The sequence below is a fragment of the Catharus ustulatus genome, chromosome 7, assembly GCF_009819885.2.
Source record: "Catharus ustulatus isolate bCatUst1 chromosome 7, bCatUst1.pri.v2, whole genome shotgun sequence".
Taxonomy (NCBI): Eukaryota; Metazoa; Chordata; class Aves; order Passeriformes; family Turdidae; genus Catharus; species Catharus ustulatus.
The window spans coordinates 23,115,972-23,138,638 of record NC_046227.1 but is presented as its reverse complement, the minus strand read 5'-3'; the positions used below and the strand labels follow the sequence as shown (position 1 = coordinate 23,138,638).

General features: G+C 44.8%; 1 protein-coding gene across 2 annotated transcripts in view; it reads right to left on the bottom strand.

Moving 5' to 3' along the window:
* Positions 1-22,667, bottom strand: part of CFAP65 (cilia and flagella associated protein 65) — a 30,450-nt gene that overhangs the window by 4,004 nt on the left and 3,779 nt on the right. For both annotated transcript variants that reach the window (XM_033064377.1, XM_033064378.1), the window contains exons 6-28: positions 21,644-21,843; positions 21,409-21,539; positions 20,794-21,016; positions 20,209-20,474; positions 18,818-19,018; positions 18,036-18,398; positions 17,149-17,286; positions 16,047-16,292; positions 15,399-15,623; positions 15,004-15,156; positions 13,595-13,760; positions 13,048-13,176; positions 12,381-12,591; positions 11,321-11,449; positions 10,887-11,063; positions 10,154-10,220; positions 6,268-6,378; positions 5,288-5,479; positions 4,391-4,549; positions 2,942-3,082; positions 2,369-2,485; positions 1,639-1,776; positions 1,057-1,122 (exon numbers count right to left, since the gene is read on the bottom strand). In XM_033064377.1, the coding sequence (XP_032920268.1) occupies positions 1,057-1,122; positions 1,639-1,776; positions 2,369-2,485; positions 2,942-3,082; positions 4,391-4,549; positions 5,288-5,479; positions 6,268-6,378; positions 10,154-10,220; positions 10,887-11,063; positions 11,321-11,449; positions 12,381-12,591; positions 13,048-13,176; positions 13,595-13,760; positions 15,004-15,156; positions 15,399-15,623; positions 16,047-16,292; positions 17,149-17,286; positions 18,036-18,398; positions 18,818-19,018; positions 20,209-20,474; positions 20,794-21,016; positions 21,409-21,539; positions 21,644-21,843 (3,949 nt within the window). The remainder of the gene's footprint in view (positions 1-1,056; positions 1,123-1,638; positions 1,777-2,368; positions 2,486-2,941; positions 3,083-4,390; positions 4,550-5,287; positions 5,480-6,267; positions 6,379-10,153; positions 10,221-10,886; positions 11,064-11,320; positions 11,450-12,380; positions 12,592-13,047; positions 13,177-13,594; positions 13,761-15,003; positions 15,157-15,398; positions 15,624-16,046; positions 16,293-17,148; positions 17,287-18,035; positions 18,399-18,817; positions 19,019-20,208; positions 20,475-20,793; positions 21,017-21,408; positions 21,540-21,643; positions 21,844-22,667) is intronic.

Here is a 22,667-nt window from a genome sequence, read left to right as displayed (position 1 = left end):
CTGGAAATGAGGCTAGAGGCTCTCACTGCTCCTTACACAAACACAGCAGGGTCCAAATTATCACTAGAGGCTAAAACCCTACATGAAACCATTTTACTTTTCTGCAGCCATCCTTATGCTTATCCAGTGAATGCCCTGACCTGCACCACTGATCAGACCAAACAGCACAGGGCAAACAGTCTAAGCTAGAGTTGCCCTGAGCTGATTCCTTCACACAGAACAGTGCAGGGCATGCAAAGGCACTCCGTGGGGTCTCAGGAGCACTGCTACAGCCTCACTGCAGTGGCATTTCTGAGATAACAAGCTACATCTCCTTGTTGCCTCAACCCTCTCAGGCCCAGCCTCCCCTCAGCTCCCCTAAATCTTTCCACATCTTGGGTTAGCTTTGAGCCCTGTCATTCCCACAGCACATCCTGCTGAAGGCTATAGGCACTGCTGGCTCTTCCTTTTAGCCCAGGTAGTTCTGCAGAGCACTCACAGGGACCTTGTTTCACACCTTACCACCACGGCTGGAAAAGCTGTCTTACAGCAGTGCATACAGTGCACTTGAGTGGAAACTGATGAACCAGGAAAATTGGACTTTAAAGCTTTCTGTGTATTCAAACCAAGGCAGTTCCTGCCTGCAGCTTCTCCTGAGGAACAGAGCACAGGTCTTCTTGAGGTGAGGGCAAAGTCTGCACCACATTATGTCAGGGTCCTGCTGTTTCCTGCCACATTCCATTGTGGCCCCCAAATGGAACAAGTACAGGTACCGATTGCCCTGTCTGTGTGCATCTTTTCTGCTTATTTGAAACCTTTCCCCTTTCTCCAGTCATGGGTGCACGTTTGATGCCAATTTCAGTTCCCATTCACCTCAGCTGGAAAGTTACTGGCCAGAGAACACAGCCAGACAGTGTGATTCTTCTGGCTCCTCCAAACAGTCTGTCTCCCAAACCCTTGAAGCTACAAATCCTGTTGTGCTCTCTGTCCAGACTCCCACACTGTGATATCCAGCATCTGCCTCTTTTCTAAAGCAGTCAGTTTGATTCTACCACGTGTGAGACAGGCCTGACTTACCTTGTGTTTCCTGATCACAGCTGAAGGTTCAGGAAGATTTTCTGTTTGAGCAGAATCTGATAACCTCTGTAAAAAAACCAGGGGGTTTGGGGGAAGAAAAAAAAAAAATTTAAAAGGGTGGGAAGAAGAATTACCATGTGGGGAAGATATGGAGCAGAAAAAGACCTTAGGATTTTTTTTTTTCAAACTTTGTGCTAGCTGACAGTCAATGATCTCATCCTCCATTCTTCCCCCAGACCACATTCTTACTGCTAGCTACACATTTCTCTCCAGTGTTTATTCATGGTTAAAAATCCAACCACTAGTTTTCAGAGCCACTGGCTTTGTTTTTCTAAAGGCTTCTCATACACTTCCAAATTTCAGATGGTCACTAGCAATTTCAGAGTTTGTAAAATGATTCTTGGCTAGAAAACAAGATCTCATTTTCCACTAACCACAGAACAGTTTTGAGGTCTTTAACAGACCAGAGCCCCGTGTCCTCTTAACAACCTGCCTAGGTTTTCCTAAAGAACATTTCTTGTCACCACTGGCTGTTGTTTCTTGAGCCAAACTAAGTTGGTGCAAGCTTTTGAGAGCACTTACCACTGAAGATGATGTTAGCTTCTTCTTAGACTCAAGGTCCTTCTCTGTGATGGTGAATTCCACAGCCTGCCGTTCCTTCTCCTTTTCCCACTCATGTAGGTCCTTCTCATACTGAATCAGGGACTCCTGGACGTACACCTAAGAAACAAACATAACTGAAGGGAGCAGGGCTAGAAGAAAGTTGCAAATAACAGTGTCTGGTTCAAGTCCATGCCTGTTTCTTCACTTCAGGAGGTCCCAGAAAGAAACCCACTTGCTTTCCATGTATTCCATTGGCAGGAGGAGGAAAAAACTGTGGTGGTTTAAGACTCAGACAGAGAAGATATACTCTCTTTCCAAAGAAAACCTGGGAAGTGTAGAGGGGGACACTACTGTTAGTCTGTGCCCCCAATAATATTAAATATTAGTATTGTTTTTTACAGATACCAAGTCTTTGGCATCCACTGAAAGCCATTCTCATTCAAATCATTACTTCTAGCAGCTGTGGATGCCCCTCACAAAGCCATACATTGCACAATTATACTTCATCTAGTCAGCCACACAGGCAGACAAAAAGATGCTCAAAGCATCAGGAAGGATGAAGCTAAGTGTCTTCAGGAATGAGAAGTGTGTATCAAAGAAGGATTCCTTCAGCTGGTAGCAGCAGGCAGCTGACTGCTGGATCAGCCATTTGGGAACCAAAATAACATGCCCAGGTCATGGTAATACAGAGGCACCTCTTGGGTCTTACCTCACACATTAGATTTATTCTGCAGAAGGAGGGAGTCCTTGTAGGTTGCAGTGTGATGAAGCAGGGGATACTCTCTCCAGGCTGTGCAACCCCTGACTTTGGAGCAATCTCCAATACCTGGGCATAGGGGAGAGCAAAATTAAAAAAAAAAAAAAAAACAAAAAAAAAACCCACAAGAAAAAACCCCAAAGGAACTATTTCACTGTCCGGGGACCTTTCCGTGTGTTTTCTCTTTGCAGGAAACACACCTCTGCTTCTCAAAGGTTTGTGGTAGGAGAGAGATCCAGTTGATATATTCTAGGAACAAACATGGCCTTTGCTGGTGGACAGAGTCCTGAGATTTGTTACTGCTTTTTGTAGTTCCAGCTCCATAAAATCTCACCAAAGTCTTCAGATTTCCCTTCTGAATTCCTGTTGCTCCCCCTGTCCTAACCCTTGCCTTCACTTTTCCTTTCATCATCTAGTAGAAAGCCAATTCCCCAGATTTTAGTGTCTTGTTGAAAATGGAGCTGTAAGGTCCTTTTATGGCACAAGAGAGATGGGCAGGAAGGCTGTAGATCAAAGAGGACTCACGTTTTCTTTACAGGAGCTTATGTGCCAGGTAAATGCCACTGCCTTGCTCTTCGAGATATTATTGAGAAAGACAAGTCGACCAGCTTTGGTGCAGTCTGGGATATTTCCAAAGCAAATCTTGTGATGGGACAAGGTAGCTGCCTGCAGGAAGCAAGGAGAAACCAGAAGGAACAGCAGAAAGGGAAGATGGAACCTAGACATTGGGGAAGGGGAGTCATACAGTCATCTCTAAGTTGTCCAGCAATTCACGAATAATATTAACCAGGTATCTTTACTATAACAACTTGAGAGAGTGTAACAATTCTCTCAATTTTGCTCTGGTTACAGTGACTCTACATGAAAAGGCCAGCTGTGTTGCAGTGGGATTGAGTGAGCAATGAATAAAACATAACACTGGTGCTGGCCAGGAGAGGATCTCAGGGGCACAGAGGACCAGTAAGACCCCGATTCTCTCTGCAGCACTTGCAGTCCAGGCCTCTTCCTACTTCAGCTGAGAAACATGAGGTGTGTGCTTGTGCAAAATCCCTATCAATCTGACTGTGAGTGTTGGGAAATTGATTCCTAATACTAGTATGCTACCAGTTTGTCTCATTCTCCAGGCACAATGCAATCTCTAATCAAGTACAGTAATCATTAGAGAAAGAAACTTGATTTTAGACAGCAGAGCCTTGCAGAGTGCCATTTTCATTGTCAGACTGAGGGAGTTTTCAATCATCTTCTCTTTGCTGTTCTCAGGAATGTAACTGCCCAGCCGGAAGCGAAAGAGCACGCGGAGCTGCAACTGGCTCCAAGGAAGGCATGCTAATGTCACTCGGGTTGAATCCTTTACCTGCCAGGAGAAAGCCTCTGCTGCTGCTGTGTAATGCTCATTCACTGTGCTTGGATGTGTGGGTGAGTTTAACAGATTGTCCAGGCTGGCAGGCCAGCTCTAGCCAGGCCAGACAAGCTCCTGCTGAGCCAGCAGCAGGTCAAACAAGTGCATTCCTCTGCATGTGCCTGAAGAGGTGACCACCCTGCAGTCAGCATTCAGGTTATGAATCACCTCAGTTTGGCTGGGAAATGGTGGCAGCCAAGTTCTTACAGAGTACAGCATGAGTACAACAGTCTTTTTGAGAATGATTTAGCAAAGAAAAAGGTGTTGTAGCTGCACAGAAGAAAGGCAGCTGTGATGGGAGGTAACTTCCAGGAAAAACTTCAGTACATTAACAAACCCAAACCCATTTTTATTCTAATAGCTATGGAAGTGACAAGCTAGAAGGAAGATACCTTTCAGCTTCCAGGAGTTAAGTGCTAGATCACCTGCTGCAAGGGAAATATCTTGTTCTATCTCACAGCAAATGAACTCTTCTGCAACACATACTACTGCAAGATGGTACGGCTTGCATATTTCAGTCTTTCTCACACATTTCTGGACTGATCATATTGCTCATTTCCCATACTTAGACTTACCTGCCCAGGCACAGTTAGCTTGGCAGAACCTGGAATGACTGCAGAAGAAAAAAAATGGCTGGATGTGGCAGCCTCTCCCATAATACTTGGATTGTAGCCTACTCCCTGGAAAGTAATCTGGGTCGACTGACCATCCAGGATGTGGATAAGAACATCAACCTGCCTCAGACAAGATAAAAGTTGAAAGTCCAGAGTCATATTTGGGAGAAATGTGCAATAAGCTAGCATACTTGCTAATGAACGGGTCTAAATACACCCCACACATGGCTAAAGACAAATCCAGTCTCTTTTGCTCTTTCAGGCCTTTGCCTTTCTTGCTAACCCAGGAAAGCTGGTTAAGTAGTCAACTAGCCAGTTACAGTATGAGATGGATGGAGACTCCCTTTTGGAGCAAAAGTTAAAGTTTTAAAGTTAAATTTATTTATTTATCCATGCATTCACCACAGACTGAAGTAACAAGTAGTGCTACAGCTCTGGCCTTGCCTGCCTGCTGCAGCCCAGAGCAGAGGTCTTTGGGAAAGCTGTTTCCAGAGATTTGCAGAAGCATACACTGCAATGATAGAAGACACTGACTTCAGTCCCTTTGGTGGGAATTTTGGAGGCCAACAATGAACCACAAATCTGAACAGATACTACTGATATCCCCAGTTACTGTTTGATCCTTGAAAAATATGTACTGGGATGACTCTGGTTGTGGAAGACATCTCCTCCGTGGAAGAAAAAAATTATGAGACAAATTTATCTGCTCCATTTCCAGACCAGACCAGCCACTCATTTGCTCTCAAGACTCTTTGCTTCTTGGAGGCAGAGAGCTCAATTCAGCTGTAGCATTACATGGACCTAAAGAATTTTAGGTCAACAACAGAATGTTTCTTTCAGTCATGAGGAGGCTCTTACCATGTATGTTTTAGCTTCCAGTGGTGAGAAGATCCACTCAATGTTGCCTGCTTCACCAGGGGGGATTTCTCCTCTACGAGTTAGGCAGACAAACACAGGATGCTGAAAATTCTCCTCCTGTATCTTCATAATGCTGTCCAGCTGAACCTCAAATGTCACAGGCATGGAGCCACCATTGTAGAGTGTATAAATCTGAAGTGAGTCAGAAAGAGCAGTGCTTATTATACCAGGTACAAGTTAAACTGGCTAACACTTCCCCAGAGGATGCTGATAAGCATTAATATTTAATTAACCAGCTTATCTCCTAAGAATGAGGAGACCTCATAGTGTCAAGATTTAACACTGAGGCTCTGATAGGCAGCTGTGCTGAAGGTTTATCACCACACATGTACATTGATAACCAAAGTGCCCCTCCAAATGGTGTCCTGCCAATTCACACTAGGGGAAAATTAATACCGATTAGCTAAAGGAATCACTGTAAAGCGGATTATTTAAAATGCAAAAAACACTTGTATTAAAGTGCTCTTAATTAAATTCAGACTCGCTCATTTCCCAAGTAAATTAGGCAGAACAGAATCAAAGCTGCATTTTTTGCTGAATAAGTGTTCAAGGAAGTTAAATTTATTTACTAAAAAATTAATTAGGATTTATTTCCAGAGTACTTGGAGCAGCTAGGCAAGTTTTCACTCAGATCCAATGCAAGAAAGTAAGTGAACAGCCCAACGTACCCCACAAGCATTCTGATTAGTGAACACCAAATCTTATCAAACTGGAGATGGTGAGAAGTACTTTCCCTGCTGCTGTCCCAGCAGCCATTTCCAAACTCTGCCTAGAACTATCCTTAAAGTTCTCTTGTGATGCTTCCCTATGGAGGCCATTCCATTTTCTGAGAATTGCCTCAGACACTTCCTGTCCTTGGGATAAAGCAGTATTAGCTCCTTCCCTATGCTTGCTGCTGGGTTTGGCTCCAAGATGCTCACCTGTGTGGGGGGGTGGGAGCGTCCAACAGCAATGGGTGAGAAGCGGTGGTTAGTGGATGCAAAATGGACATACCGCTGGTCGTGTTCCACTGTCACACCACTGAAGGTCAGCTACAGTGGAAAGAAATGCAGTCACTTTCTCACAGGGCCTTGGTTCCATCACTAACAACTGCACAAAGGACTCTGAAGTACTTTGCAAAATGAAGGTCACACAGTTACAAACTTAAATTGGTAATACCAGGATAGGGTGTCCTAAGAAAAAAATCAAGGAGATGGAGAACCTACTCCAGATTTTCTTTGAAAGGCTCTCTCTTTGTATCAGAAAGACTGCATTTTTCTCTCTGCTATGCTAGGCATCAATGTTTCTCTATGCAAGTGCATGGTGGAAATTCTCCATGAATGAAAGTATCTGGACTGTACATAGGAGAGTGTGAGCTGTCACAGCCAAACACATTGGAAAGACAGGATTTAGGTAAGTAATGGCCTCCTCTTGGAAAGGACCATCTGGATGTCCTCTAGAATGCTCCAAGAATGTGTCTAGCAGTCCAAAAGCTAGAAGCAAGTCCAAAAGCAAGAAGAACCCAGTTGAACTTTAGGTGATCAAGCGATGATCAACAGTATGCTGTTGGCAAAGCAGCTGCCAGGCACTCCAAGCAAAGTGGAGAGATTTACAGAGCTATTTCATAGAAGGGATTTTGCATTTACACTCCTGCATTTTGAGAAAATCAGGCTGACTGACAATGTGCTATTTCCTGCAGGATCACTCCAAAGTACCCCTGAGCAGTCTGCTTTGGGGGAGAGGCTGCAAAGCAGTCACCTAGCAAAGACTCTGCATGGGCCAACAGGAGCCAAGTTTCTGCAATTCACAGTAAGCTAAGCCCGAAGCATGGCTATTTTTAAAATATATGTGTAAAAGACTATTTGGAAAGAGACACCTGCAGGAGATGCTGTATCAGCTGCTTTAAAAAGAGCACAGAATGACAATTCCTTTTAAAAAATCCACTGCAGTTCAGATTTATAAGGAAAATGAGGAGAGAGAAAGAACTAGAAATACAGTGTTAGCTAGGTCCCACATGGGATCTTTTTAAAGCACTACATGAGTATTCAGCCTCATGAGAATGACAGCTTGCCAGATGAAGTGAAAGCAGGAGAAAGACAAAAGCTTTGTTTTCAAATTTCAAGGGGAAAAAGGGACAGAAACCTCCCTGACCTTTGAGAGTGAAACACCCATTTATATAACTTCAGTTAAAATGCCACCTTGCATTTTACTGCTCAGGAACTGCTCAGGAAAAACTGTCATCAGTTTCCATTTGACACAGGGTATGACATTTAGAGGATTATCAGTAAAGAGAGACAAATGGAGAAAAGTGAAGACCTGCTGCAATCAACTCTCCTAGAGTGCATATACATTTCACTCCACAGTGAAGACTAAAGAGCATAAGACAAAATGCCAGGGGATGCCAGATTCCCCAGGGAGGAGAGCTGCCTGGAGAACACATGCTGCAGGTGATAACATTTCACAATACCTAACTAGCAGCTATGAAGTGAAGTGCAAACACTTGCAGTTTATAAAACCTGTGTGCTCAGGGATTCTCCTTGGTATCCAGCCCTGCTCTCCAGGGAGTTCTTGAATCAACCTACCTCAGTCTGCAACATATGCAGGTGGCTGGGCTTTTCCTACCAAAACTGCTGTGGGTTGCAAATGCTGCCTGGCCAAAAGATCTCAGAGCTCTGAGAACAAGCAGTCTTACAGGTGAAGACGCAAAGGACAATCTGTAAAACATTTAGGCACTTGGAGGCCTTGTTTCCCTGCTGCACAAGGAATTGGGTAACACACAAGTCCTACAGATATCTCCTCCTACAGCCAGAAGAAATTGCTAATAGGAAATCTGTTTGGGTCTTTCAGAGTACTTATAAATCATCAGAGGACTAGAAATTGGCCACTGAATGGGGAAGGAAGAAGCTTGTGCCAAATATTAAGTTGGGAAAACAAAGAAGCAGAAGGTCAAAATCTATCTGTGTAGGTAAAGTCATCACAGAAGTGAATTTAAACCCAAAGGAAAAACTGGCATTCGCTTGCAGGTGGCTAGCTGCACAGCTCTGAAGCCAAATTTGGAATTTGACAGAGTAACCAAACCATACCCCAGCCCAATGATCTTCTCCTCTGTTTATTGTTGCTTTCTGAAATTTCCAAAGCTTAACTTTTGGGATGCCATTACAGCATTTGCTTCCCTTAAGGTAAGCATATGTTCTGCACATTTCACCAGAATCACAGGTGAGGATTTGCTCAGCCCTGGAATGTGAACACACTTAGGGCAGTTTCTGCCACAGGAGCTGGAAACATTGTCCACTTCATGCCACGACTTCAAGGAAAGAGGCACACTATTCAGTCCCTCAGCTGCCCTCTTTGCAGAAGCAGCATCTCCCACTCCTACTTTCCAATATCAGCAGTTCAGTAGTGGCACTGCATCTCTGCAGGTTGCAACCACCTGCACTGCTTCATGTCTCTGGGCTGGCTTCTACAGCTCCCATTGCTGAAGCTCAAAGCACCAAGGGATCTTTTCATCCCCAGGGCATCCCACGCTTTTCTAGCCCCTTCTCCAGTGACAGCATGAGAGAGGGTGGTGGCCTCTGGTAGCCACCAAAGCCACTGGCTATATGGCAAGAGAGGATGTATGCCCCATAGGCTTCTGGTGCTCCAAAGCCTTTTCCCTCACTGGTCAACTGGTGAAAGGCTCACAGTCACTCTCAGGATTGTGCCAGGCAGGCAGAGCACAGGGAGCCTGTCCAAGGGCTTTGAGGGAAGGCACAGTTAAGCCACTGTTTGAACAGCTTGGTCAAAGGATTGGATTTTCAGCTGACAACAGTCCTGAAAGAAAAGAAAAATAAAAGAGATGTGTGAGCACAATGGTCTCATAGGAAACTTCAGAGACAGACAGGAAGGCTCAGCCGGGCATGAGTGGTGCCTGGCAGAGCACAAGGTGACTTTGACTCTAACTGACAGTTTGAGAGAGGGGGAGAGAGAGAAATTAATTCCAAGCCTGAAGAGATGCTCAGGGAAAACACACCACAGATCAGCTCTGGGGTGCTTTAGAAAGCAGTGAAGCAGGAAGAACATGTAAGAATCTCCTCTATCATTGGTAGGAGAAATAAGTGGGTGGACAAAGGCTGCAGCCAACCAGGAACCCAGAGAATATCTTCTGGACTTGGGGAAGGAGCTGACCTTGTAACCCCAGAGCTGGAAGGTGTTCTGCCACCCTGTGCATTCCCAAACTACCATCACAGCAGGTGCTATATTTGGAGAAAAGCACATTCCGAGGGGGCTGAAGAGTATGGGGGTTTGATGAGATGAGAGATTCAGGAAAGCTGCATAGAAGAGAAGTAGGATGGACTGCAGATCTGAACTCCAAGAACTGCATTGAACAACTCACAGTGAGGCAGATGAAATAAGGGGAAGCATGCACAAGAATCCTGACCGTGAGTTACATCAGACTGTGGAAAACATGCAGGGACTGTAAAACCTGGGAAGGTTGTTTTAGACCTGGAGTTATCTTGAAGGAAGAAGCAATTCTGCATTAACACCATTAATAAAACACAAAGGTTAATAATAAATAAATAATACTACTCTTGCTGAAGAACCTGGAAGATGGAACATCCCCATTCTGCCAGTGCACTGCCCACATCACTCTGTGCTGGAACCACATGTTTATCAGAACACTGTTTTTACGTCTCTGCTTGGCCCTCTGTTACTGCCTGTCAAGTGCAAATTCCAGGGGAAGGCCACAGCCTCCTGCACACCATGCAGCTTCTGGGGAAAATACCTCTTATTTCAGGTCCTATCTTCTGTTGTTCTGCAAATGGAAGGAAGGGACGCTCGCTTTCTTACCAGAACCTCATGGCCATAGGAAATCTTCAGGAGGACAGGAAGGCGATCAGTGCCAATGAAATCATGTCTACCAGTGAAAGAGGAGAGAGAGGAAAACAGCAGAAATCAACCTTGAGCCCAGGATGAGGGAGTCAGTAACATAACACAGAACATTAGAGACAATTCACTTCCCAGCTAAAGAGTCACTGTTGTGTAAGGGCCGGGGGAGGTAGGGGGGAACCCAGTTTGTTTGGGTGGGAATGAGTGATACAATGTTCATTTCAGTCATACACCTATTTAGGGACACAAGATTCCAGGCCAACAAAATGCCGGTACTTCTCAGATATGGCCTGCTTCAAAAAGGGAAGTGTTCAGCTCTTCATACCTCCTACAGGCACACAAAAGCTAGCAGCTCTAGCTGATGACAAAATATCACTACATAATCAAAACCATAGGAAGCGCAGCATCTTGTTCATCTCCTCAACTGTAAGGTCAAGGCAGACCAGTGTCCCCAGCATGTCACACTAAATGCTTTTTGCTCTGCAGTGTTAAAGGACATTAAAACATTCCCCTGAGAAAGACAAGCTCTGTGGGGTCCAAAAACTGGACATGCTCAGGAACTCTTTACTTGCCCAGCCTCTGGTGAGGAATATGAGATGAAGAAGAAAAATCTGGCATGGAAGCTCAGGGGACTGATGGCATGTGTTGTTGTGGCACACAGCATAAAGCTCTGTCATCAGAGCTGTGTTATCACCTGTATGAGAGCTGGACAGATTTCTCCTGGCCTGGAAGAAGTGTTCCTGATTTCGGGGAAACACTGAAGATCTGGTTATCATGAATTCTCATCTGGCGCAGCTCCTGGGGGGTAAAGTCAGCATCTTCTGCCCAGTGCTCCATGTCCATCTTCTGATCAGAAGGAAACAAGAAGGCCCTAGGGAACCAATCAGCTCGTCAGCAACAAGGATATGCAACTGGTCAGCATATTCAGTCCAAATGGGCTTAGCCCAGCTGGTGGCCACATCACATTCCATCAAGTCTGATCTGCACCTGCCTGATTGCTTCCCCACCCAGATTCACCAACAGATCTCTGTACAAAACACACCCTATTAATCCATACATTTCTCACAGCCCTTTGAGCACTTCCAGTCCCCCAGTAAAGAAGGCTGAGCTCCAGTGAGCACTGCTTACCAGTCCACAGGTACCACACCCTTGTTCTCCAGCAGAAGCATCACAAGGCTAGGCTCTGAGCCTACTGGGGCAGACCCAAAGTCAAAATCCAGCAGGAGAGGAGTATACACTGGAGGGATCAAGCATGTGCTGGTCACAGGAGAGAAAGAAGATATTAAACTGAAACAGGAGGAAGGGTCATCAGGGCATGGCAGGGGAAAGGTCATTCTACACTGACTGTCTTCCTTATAATTCTTGTCTGACCTAACATTATTGGTCCTTTTGAGAGAAAGGATACTGGACATAAGGCAGACTTCCTGATTTTTTTTTAAAAACCTTTTATGTATGTCTAATGAGAGTGAGTGACATAGGAGAATCCTGCTTAGCCTGAAGTCTCTCTTTAGCTCCATAGTATAAGGAAGTCATTGATATACTGCAGTAGGCCCAATGGAGGGCCACTAAAATGGCTGAGAGTTGGAGCACCTTGGTCAGGCTGGATGGGGGTCTGAGCAACTTGGTCTAGTGGAAGGCACCCCTGCTAATGGCAGAAGGCTTGGAACTAGATGATCTTTAAGGTCCCTTCCAATCCAAACCATTCTATGATTGCAAGGATTGACAAAGAGACCTGGATTTGTTCAGCCTTATAAAGCAAGGGCTCAGGGATGGCAACTGCACAAGTTGCGATGCAAGGTATTCTGATGAGATACTAAGAAAAAGGTTTTTTACCGTGGAAGTGGTTAAACAGGAGCTCAGACAAGCTGTGGTTTCTCCATCCTCAGAGATATTCAGCATTGAACTGAACAAAGCTCTGGGCAACCTGATCTGTATGTCCCTGCTTTGAGCAAGGGGCTACACCAGAGACTTTTGGAGGTCTGTTGCAATTAAATTATTCTCTGTTTCTGGGCTCCTTTCAAGGGAGCTTAAGAAGAGAAGTGGAGGTGAGCAACTGCCTGCAGCATTTAGGACAGAATAACAGGGTGCCACACATCACAGTGCTACAACACATGCCAATAAACCACAGCATCTCAGTCTGGCTCATGCAAGGGACTCAAAGATCCTCTGAGCCATTTCCTCATCTCACCTGTGCCTTGTGGGAAATTTGTAGATGAGCTCGCCAGGAGCTGGGTCTCGCGCCAAGTATTCATTCAGTGTGTCCAAGGAGAAGAGCTTCCAGAGGTGCAACTTGCTGATACTGCTGGAAACCCCTGTTGTACAAGCATCTGCGATGCACAAAGTTGGGTAAACGCCTGTTGCTACAACGCAGCAGAGGGGCTGCTGCTCTTCTTTTGTGGCTTGGGAGAGAAACACCAAAAAGTAGTCATGCACTGTTAAGGCAAAGAGGCTCTACCAAGACAAAAAATATAGAAAGAATGGGCCTTGTACATAGTCTTTTCTTTGGCAGCTTCTCAAAACCCCTAAACCACTGACTTCTAGTTGTACCTTGACTTCTTAATTTAGACATCACCAAAAGACTATGAATATGATCCTATTCAACAGTGTATTTACACAATTTAGTTTTGCACTATGTGAACAAACCCTTTTTAAAATTTAAGTCTACAGACTAATCATTTCATTAAGTGTCCCTTGTTTTCACATTGAAAAATCATAAACAGTTAATCTTGTCTTCTCCCTATCATTCATATGACATTACAATTTTCACCTTCCAAGCTCTAAACTCCTTGTCTTGCTAGTCTCTTCTTTTACAAACACTGTCCCCCACTTCTGAACATTCCAAAACATCATCTCACCTCTGGGTGTGCAAATGGCATATTTGATTGACCAGATGTAACGCAGCCGACGGGCTGGTCTTACTTTTATTTGGACAAGAACTTTTGATCTTGTGGGGATTGTTCCTCTGGAGTGTTCTAGCTCTAGAGCTGTAGGATACAAGAGGTGGTATAAGCTCTTGGCATTACTGTCTCTTACCCCACACATGTTGTGGCACACAGATCACTAAGTCTACCTGCATTCTACACACTGCCACCCCTTGCTTAATTGTTAGGACTAGCTTCAGGCGCTGAACTTGGGACTCCCAGAGCACAGCTGTAGGCTGCTCATTGGTAGTACCCAGATTGCCTCTGGCCAGCAAAGAACAGGGAACTTCCCAATCAGAGGTCCTCTAGAAAAGCAGCTAAGAGTTGAGCTCCAAAATTTCTTCTGGCAAGGTCCTTTATTTAACTTCCTTCTCTGCTGGGAAATTGTATCTTATTTTAAGGTCCAGATTGGTCTAACTTCAATTTTGGAGAAAAGAGGGGAAAACTAAGGTCCTGTCCAAGGCTAATTCCTTTACAGTACCCAGTGGATCACTGTGGACATCCTCAGGGGCACGGGGCCCTGTGATGAACTGTTCCACGCTGAGGATGTAATTCAGAGTACAGATCCCATCATTCAGCAGTACAATGCTGCAGCTTTTTTGATCACCAACTAGAACATTTCCAAGGTCCAGATGCTCCTTTTGTGCCTGGAATACAAAACCGCCATGCTGAGGTCACTTTAACATGTCAAGCATAGTGGTTGAGTGTAGCTACCACTTATCTCACCACATGAGATCCCTTGGCACGTGCAGTGCTGTGCAAAGGACTCCTTGCTTTGTGTAGGACCTAGCATGCCCTGGGAGACAGAATTGTTAAGGTTAGGAAAGATCTGTATGATCATTAAGATCTTACACCGCCAACTCCACCACTAAACCATGTCTCTGAGTACCACCTCTACGTGTCTTTTTAGGTACATCCAGGAATGATGGCTCAACCACTTCACTGGGCAGTCCATTCCAATGAGTGACAACCCCTTTCCTGAAGAAATTTTTCCAAGTATCCAATCTAAACCTCCCGCAGTGCAATTTTAAGTCATTTACTCTTGCCTTGTTACTTATTGCTGAGGAGAAGAGACCAACATCCATTTTGCTACAAGCTCCTTTCAGGTAGTCTGAGCACAATAAAATGCAGAACAGGTCTGCAAGACACTCAATCCCTCCTCCAAATGCTTTCTCCTACTGTTTTTTAGGCTGCTTGGTGGGTAGGATGTAGCATATTCAAGGCTGTGAGAACACTAGCTGGCCAGCTGCACTTGGGCCATGGCTGAGAGATATTTGCTGGCCCTTTTGTGACTGCTTGAAGAGTCCCTGTCTCTCTTGGTTAGTTGTGCACTCACAATTTATAATGACAAAGTACCTAGAAGACATTATCACCCATCAATCAGCATGATTGACATGGGGCAATGACTTACAAAGTATCATTTTATTTACCTCTGGTTCATTAAGAAACCTGACTAAAAATTAAAGCTGCACAGACCTGCAGATAACAGGACGACAGCCAGGTGGAAGTGTCCTGGCTATGTCACTTTAAAAGGTCTACTACACTTAGAAATCAGACTAACAGCAAGGCAAATGGAGAAGGAGGGCAGACAGAATGAGAGGAGAGAACCATGATTCCCAAGGAGCCAAATGGCTTGCTTGGTTTAGTCTGAAACAAAGCAGTCCCAGAGGATTTGTTAAGATCGTATTTGAACTGGCAGGACATTTACAACATGTGACCATTAGGCCACTAGAATGAGAACTGTCATTTACACTGAAATCAGTGTCTGGGAGTTTTGCTGTGAATCTTTATTGGCTGCCTCCAGTACAGATTGTGCAAAAAGGGAAAGTCCAAGACCCCCATCCCACCCTAGTCCCCCCTACTACTACTCAGTGGCCCCCTGTTCCTTACCGTGATGGTGCCCACTGCGCCTTCTCCGATGACCCGTAAGACATAATGAACACCTTCGGGAGACACGGAGTCTGGGCTTTTCCACTTCACAAACACCATAGCTTGCAGCAGATACTTGGTTTCCTTGTCAGGAGTAAAAGTCCATGCCTGAGCCTGCAATCACAAGAGGGAAGAGTGCTCACAGGAGCTCCAGTGCAGAGATAAACCCAAACACCTCAACAGTTGCATTTAATGCACATTCCCTTCCTCTATTATAGCTAACCTGGTTCTCTACAGACACACTACCTCTATCTGTGTCAAAGATTCACACTGGGAATGAACATCTGGATATTCAAAGCCAGGCTGAGGTTGTATTGCAGAAAGCAAACTACAACTTTGATAGAAGTTGAATTTACCATGGCTTCATAGGGCTGAAGGATCCCTGCAGCAGGGCTGACGGACAGGATCTTACTGTCAGACTGACGGATCTTCCATGTGAAAACCATGGGTAGCCTTGTGCAGTTTTTAATGGTGTACATTCTTGTAGAGGAGGTCCCTATATGGAGAGGCTTGAAGTAGAGATTACCATCACCTTCTAATAGTAAAAGAAGGGACTGCCCACAACTCTGGAGAACAATCTTCTGTGGAATTAAGAGAAAAAGTAACAGACATTAGCTAGAAGTTTCAGCTACCTCTGAAGGAATCTTGCAAAGGTGTTTCTCTTTCCAAGAGAGAAGCAAGAACAAACTGGATCTTATAAAGGAGGAGAAGAAGAGCTTTAGGCTGTGCTCTCAACTTGGACTTTAGCATAATACAGTGTATTCCAAGAGATGGGAATGCAAGGAACGAGGAGTACAGGATGTTTTGCACCACAAAGGCCTTCATTCTGCAATGTTGATTCCATATTAAATGTTGAAAATATTCTTTCATTCCTATTTCCAAAGGAAAAAATCCAAACTAACCATTAAAAGATGTAACAGGCATCACAGTGCAAGTCACGGTGAAAAGGGAAGACCACAAGGGAACAAAACTTTGCTCACCATCTTCCACTTCCCTCTCCTTACCTTGGTGTATGCAGGATAAGAGTTCAGCTCCAAAGGCAGGACATGCTTTTGAAAGACTGTGTCAACTGGGTGAGTGGAGAGAAAGAAAATCTGGTGGCCTCCTGGACTGATGTGTCCTGAACTGGGCTTCACCAAAACAGAGGGGCAGGCAGCTTGGTTCACACTGAAGGTTATCAAAGAGGTGCCTGTGTTGGACAATAGCACACTGCAGTAGGTATCAGTGTCACGAACCACAGGAGGAAAAGTCTAGTGGAGACAAGCAAGGAGGGTTGTTTTCATTTGGTTTAAAAACTAGCTTAAAGAAAAAGTTTTCATTATATTCAATTTCAGGTTCCAATTAGCACTATCCTGAGTCTATGGAGAACTTTCTAACTGCTTCTTTTCAAGGAAAGAAATTAAACCAACCAAAGGTACACAAATGATGGTCTTTTACCTTCCCACAGTGACCCTCATGGGCTCATGGGACTGGTGAAGCTATTTCCCATCACACCATGCTTTATGCCCATTCAGTAAGTGAGCTGCTTGCTGGTGCCTGCGGCTTCTGCATGGATAGTGACATCCTGGATGAAGAATTCCAGCAGCCTAGAATTTGCTCCACATCATGCATATCAAATAAAGGCTGCATGGCTTAGATTAGCTGAGGAGATTTCATTCTCAAGACTATTCTAACTTCTTAGGATCAGATCTCACTTTACTTCATAGGGAAAATACTGTGCTATAGAAACAGCAGGAAGAGACAGAGAATCTTCTCCTCTATCTTACAACCACTTCTCTTTTGTATGTGAGGGTTCTGTTTGCCCAAGTGCATGCAGAGTTTTTGAGGCTCCTGGGAGGGGACTGGTCCTATGTCCACCTAAACAGAAAGGAAGGTGATCCCAGCAGCTTTTCCCTCAGAGCTAATGAGATGTCAGAACAGCTGACATGGTAGGGACTAGGAAGCTAATGCATGAGAAACAGCATACTACTTTTGTACCACAGCAGGAGCCTCATACTATCAGAAACCACCAAAGACACATCTCAGAGCAATGGGAGACAAAATAAAGAATTCAGAGGCAAACACTCAGTGTCTCTGCAAAGATCCAAAGGTCAATCAGTTACACACTTTGGGGACATCCAGGATGTACTGTGGAATGAAATGTTCCCGTTTTTCTTCATATGTGTGTGCTCTCAGCCTCACAGTCAGGCACCACGATGGACAGACAGTGGCATCATTCTCAATGTTGGTGTAGTGTCTCATCACCTGCAGACACAAAAGGGACAGCACAGTGTGTGCAGGAAGGGAGTGTGGCAAGGTGCCTTCACAGAGTCACAGATTAATCTGACTTGGAAGAGACCAAGTCACATACTATCTCAAGCAACTGCTTATTCAATGACATCCCTGGGGCTAAGGAATTGACATTTTCAGGGAAGAAGGACTGACCAGAGCCAGATGAGAAACAAAGAGAGAGAGAGAGAGAGAGACTTGCAAATGCTAAGTTTCACTTACCAGGACATTTCTGGGTGCTAAATCTCCTGTAACTGCAGACTCGTGTAACACGAATCCTGTATCACTTGGGAGAAGAGTGACAGTGCCCTCAGCAGTTTTACTTGTGGAGAGCCAGACACAAAGACCAAGTTATTGCCCATCACTCTGGCCACAATAACCATTCTTGTGCAGGCTCACATCTACACTTATAGTGCAATAATTCATAGTAATTCCTCCTTCGGTGAGGTTTACCATGGTTCATGGTCCCTATGGGTAGATGTAGTGTACCTGTGCACGTGCATGAGCTGTGATATGTTTCTGTAATTTCTCTGCCAGGACACAGGTGAAAGAAAACCTTTAACCCAACAGTGTATCAAAGCAGTGGCCAAAACAGTTAATAGAGGTGCTAGTTTGTGAAATTCAAAATTAAAGGTTTAAACTAAATTTTAACTCCCCCAAAATACTTTATTCTGCAAACATAGTTGCATGCTACATCATCTCTGTTCTTAGGAATTCCTACTAACCTTGTAAAAAGCAAAACCTTCCAGCTCTGCTGCATAAAGACTGTTGACCTCAGTGGGCTTGCAAAAGACATAAAAGGTTGAAGACTTCAGTGGTGGCATGTCACAGATTTTGGGGTGCACATGGAAAGCACTGCCATGGTTTGGTGTCCAGGCAACAATGACATTTCCTTTGGTGTGGTTGGTCACACAGAGAGAAAGGGATTTTGGCCTCTGTCCTGGTATGAAGCATCCAAAATCATACTCCCTGGGGCTGACACTAACATGAGCAGGAAACAAGGCCAGGTCACTGCTTACACCATCGTAGAAATATTCAGTCATGGCATTAGGTTCAAAGTATTCCTTGGGCGGCTGGTCCTCAGAAATCTACAGGATGGAAATATCTCAGAGTGAGCAGGGAAAGTGTGCCTGTGGGAGACACCAGGCACTACTTGCCTTCATGAGCAAGAGGGCATGCAAGATATACTTCAGTAAGAGTTCCTAGGACAGCTCAAAGTCTAGGCTTCAAGGAGGCTTCTGTTTGTAAGCCTCAATCTGAAACTAAGTATGAAGCAAAGATGATCCCATGATTGAGTTAAAGCCAGAAAGAAGCTTTGTGGCTGAGCTAGGGTAAAACCCAGCTGACAAAGATAGTGTTGGTGTGTACTGGGAACATCAACAGCAGAAACACTAAAGCAATCAGTCTGGCACCTGCAAGCCTTTCTAGATCTGTCTTCTGTACAACAGATACCCAGAATATAAAAAGAGCTGAAAGTGGCTTAGATTCCAGGGAGGGCAGCTCATACCTCAGGGGGAAGCATGAGGGCTCCCTTTTCATCCATCTGCAACTTCCCATCCTTCAGCATCGTACTCAGGATATCAGGAGGGTAGAAGGTCAGTCCCCTAACCATGTTGGTTCGGTACCAGGAGAGGTGTCTTTCCTGAAGGGTGATTGGTTTATCTGTGTCTGAATGGCAGGTACCAAAAAAGTCCACATACATGGGTTCCTGGGAAAACACATGACAGCATAGTAAGAAATAAACTGTCCTGTGATTGCTTTGAGAGGTACACTATAACAGTATCTCACTTTCAAAACCATGCCTGGGAAAGGCTTAGCATCTGCAGTTTTAGGCTGCCATTTACTTTAAGTCTTCATGTGAGACAAGAACTTTCTTGAAACTGGACTCAGGGCACAGCTACGCAGCTGAAGTTAGGAGAGAGACAAACGGACAAGAGCCATGGAGGATGCACCTCACCCTATCCACAGGCATTATTGACTGTCTACATCCTATTGCTGATAGGAACCTGCACCATGGGAATTCTGCTCAACAAGAATCCAGGTCCTGCACTTGGGTCACAATAACCCCAGGCAGCATTACAAGCTTGGGACAGAGTGGTTGGAAAGCTGCTCATCAGAAAAGCACCTGTGGGTGATGGCTGACAACAGGTGAACATGAGCCAGCGTGTGCTTGGGTGCCCAAGAAGGTCAAGGGCATTCTAGCTAGCTATCAAAAATCGTGTGGCCAGCCAGACCAGGGCAGTGATTGTCCCCCTGTACTCAGAACTTGTGAGACTGTGCCTTGACTACTATGTTCAGTTTTGGGCCCCTCAGTACAAGAAAAAACATTAAGGGCCTGGAAGGGCAATGAAGGTGTTGAGGAGTGTGGAGCACAAGTCTTATCGGAATGGCAGAGGAAGTTGGGGATGTTCAGCCTGGAAAAAAGAAGGCACAGGGGGAATTTTATTGTTCTCTACAACTACCTGAAAGAGGATGCAGCCAGGTGGAGGTTGGTCTCTTCTCCCAGGTAAGAAGTGATAGGACAAGAGAAAATTACCTCAAGTTGTGTTTGGGCAGCGGTTAGATTGGATAACGGGAAAAATTTCTTCACCAAAATGGTTGTCACTCCAGGCTGCCCAGGGATGTAGCTGAATCATCATCTCTGGAGGTATTTAAGACATGAAAATGTGGCACTTGGGCATATGGTTAGTGGTGCACTTGGCAGTGCTGGGTAAATGGTTGGTCTCAATGATCTTAGAGGTCTTTTCCAATCTTAACGATTCTATGGTAGGTATCAATGAAAATGCAGTGGGAGGAGATTTGCAGGGACTACTAAATAAGACAGGCCAGTCCTGTTGGATTACACTGGAAGATGCCTCTAAAGTATCACAGCAATGAAACTACCCTTTGCCTCTATACCTGGTGGTGGACAAGGCACACGACTCTGCGGTGATAATTCATCGGGCGAGTAGGTCGGAAGATCACCTTCAGTGTTAGTGTTGTTGTGCCCTCCAAGATTCCAGAGGGGCGATCCAAGGAGAAGACGCTCCCTTTGCAATCAATATCAAACTGATAATAGGCCGAGACATCTGACGTGTTGCTCATTTTCAGTGTCTGCATCAAACTTTCTCCAAGATTGACCCAGTCAAAGTCCACAGAACACTGGTGCAGGGACACAGAAGGACCTAGCACAACATGTAAGATAAGATCCTAGACCTATCCTAGCTGTTTCTTCCAATATGTCACAAGACACTGCTGCGCTTAACTGATATTCCCAGATTCAACTCTTCAGCTAACCCATTAGTCCTAGTAAACAGTTGGACATTCACTTAAAACAGTCAAGCAAGTATAAATCCCAAGCAGTACACCATGGACAGCCAGAATCCCAGTAGAAATTTAGTCTGTGACTGCAGGCTATGATAGTTCCTAGTCCTTTCCCAAGCACTAACCTTTTCCCCCCAGTGGTAAGAAGCTGACAGAGAGAAATGGGAAAGGCTCTGGTACCTTTACAGGAACCAACCACTTTCAGAACAGTCTCCAAGTGGCATCCAGCAGATGTGATAGTGAAATAGTCAGTACTGTGCTCTCCTACTACTTGAGGCTGAAACCGTATGCACAAGACCAGCTTCCCTTTGGCAGGAACAACACCATGGGACACATCACAGGAGAAAACATAATCACGAAGCAGAGGGTCTTTTGCTCGTTCTATTCTACATGGTGCATCAACCTGTAAGTAGAAAAGAAATAGGTTAACAAAAGAGCCAACATGAGCCAGGATGGCTCTGAATGAAGGACATTAATCAAGTAAGAACTGTAGCTTTCAGCAGTGCTGAACACCACCAAGAACACCAAGGCCACCACAGAAGGGAAGCAGAGGGAAACTGCAATTACCACAGTCTTGTACAACTGCAAATGGCTACGTTGCCAGCACTGTAGCTGGAAGGCAAGGGTGAATGGCATGGTTGGTAGGGGAAGGCTCATCACCTCTGCCTCATCCACATTCACACTTAATTTAGGTTATTTTCACAGCATTAAGGGAGATACACAAGACCACATATCGCAGAGAGATGTGTCAGCTTGCCAGCTTCTCACAAGAAGTCAATCTCCCTCTTCCCATACCACAGACATGTTGAAGATGTCCACAGACTTCTCCACAGTTGTCCCCACTGGTACTGATCCAAAACACAGGACATCCTGAAACTTTCCAGACTTCTTTCCTGTCACACTCACACGCAGGCAGGGGTATTTGGCTGTTAAAAATAATAGTATACTGGATTAGTAAAGACAGATGGAACCTCCATTCTTCAATATTACATACACATTTCTTTGAATATTAAAGGCAAGAAAGACTCACCCAGGGCATTTAGCTGGATTGTCCTCTTTTGTTTCATTTCACCTCCAAACCAGCATGTTGCTGCTGCATCATGCATCCCAGCCACCTGGGGCTGGAAGATCACCTTGACCATGCACTCAGCACCTGGGTTCAGTTTGCCACGATCAGGAGTTATGAAGAAAGGGCTTGGTGTCTCCCAGGCAAAGACGCTAACCAGATCACTAGGAAATGGAGATACATTTTAAGCAGATCAATGGATCATTTGGAGCCTGTGCAATCATGCATAGGATGGGTCTTTCCCAGTAGGTTATTCCATTAGAATGTGAAGCAACCAGCGCGAATGGAAGAATCCCAAATGCAGCTGGATAAATACGTGATGCTGTGAAGAAACTTTTCTCTAGTCTCTGCAAATTCTCTGTCCACACTTTAATGAATCTTAGTTATTACACCTAAGAACTTTATTAATGACCACAAGGTGATAGCAATCAAATCAGTTCCACAATTAAGTATTTGCTTTTCCTGTATCTAAATTTGCAGCTACTTAATTCTGAATGAACATTTGTATCCCTGTTATATGCTCAAGTAAGAAAAGAGGCTTGAGCCATTGTCCTAACACCTTATTCAGTTTTCCAGATCCCCCTTTGCTTGTTTGACTCCTGCAAAGAACATGATATACCATCAGCTTTTTCTATTTTATTGATCTAAGCTGTATTTTGTCTACCGTCCTTATCCTTCAGCATCCTGGGCCTCTCACTTGTAACAAATTATTTCTCCAAGTGGAGACTGAAACACTTGAAATGGTTGGAATCACTTGGTTGGAAGCACACCTCCTCCTTGCCTGGAAACTTCACTGCATTCCTTTCTACAGTACTGTCCTTCCTCATTAAAATAGCATAAACCTTGGTAACTGGGAGCAACCTTCTAAATGATTAAAATGTTTCCAGCTGGTAGCGCATCTCTCCCTGTTCATGCTGGGCAGGCTGCTTTTGGTTAAAGGGAAGGCCAGGCTTCTCCAGTGAATGTGGGATGTTCCCAGTGGGACTGT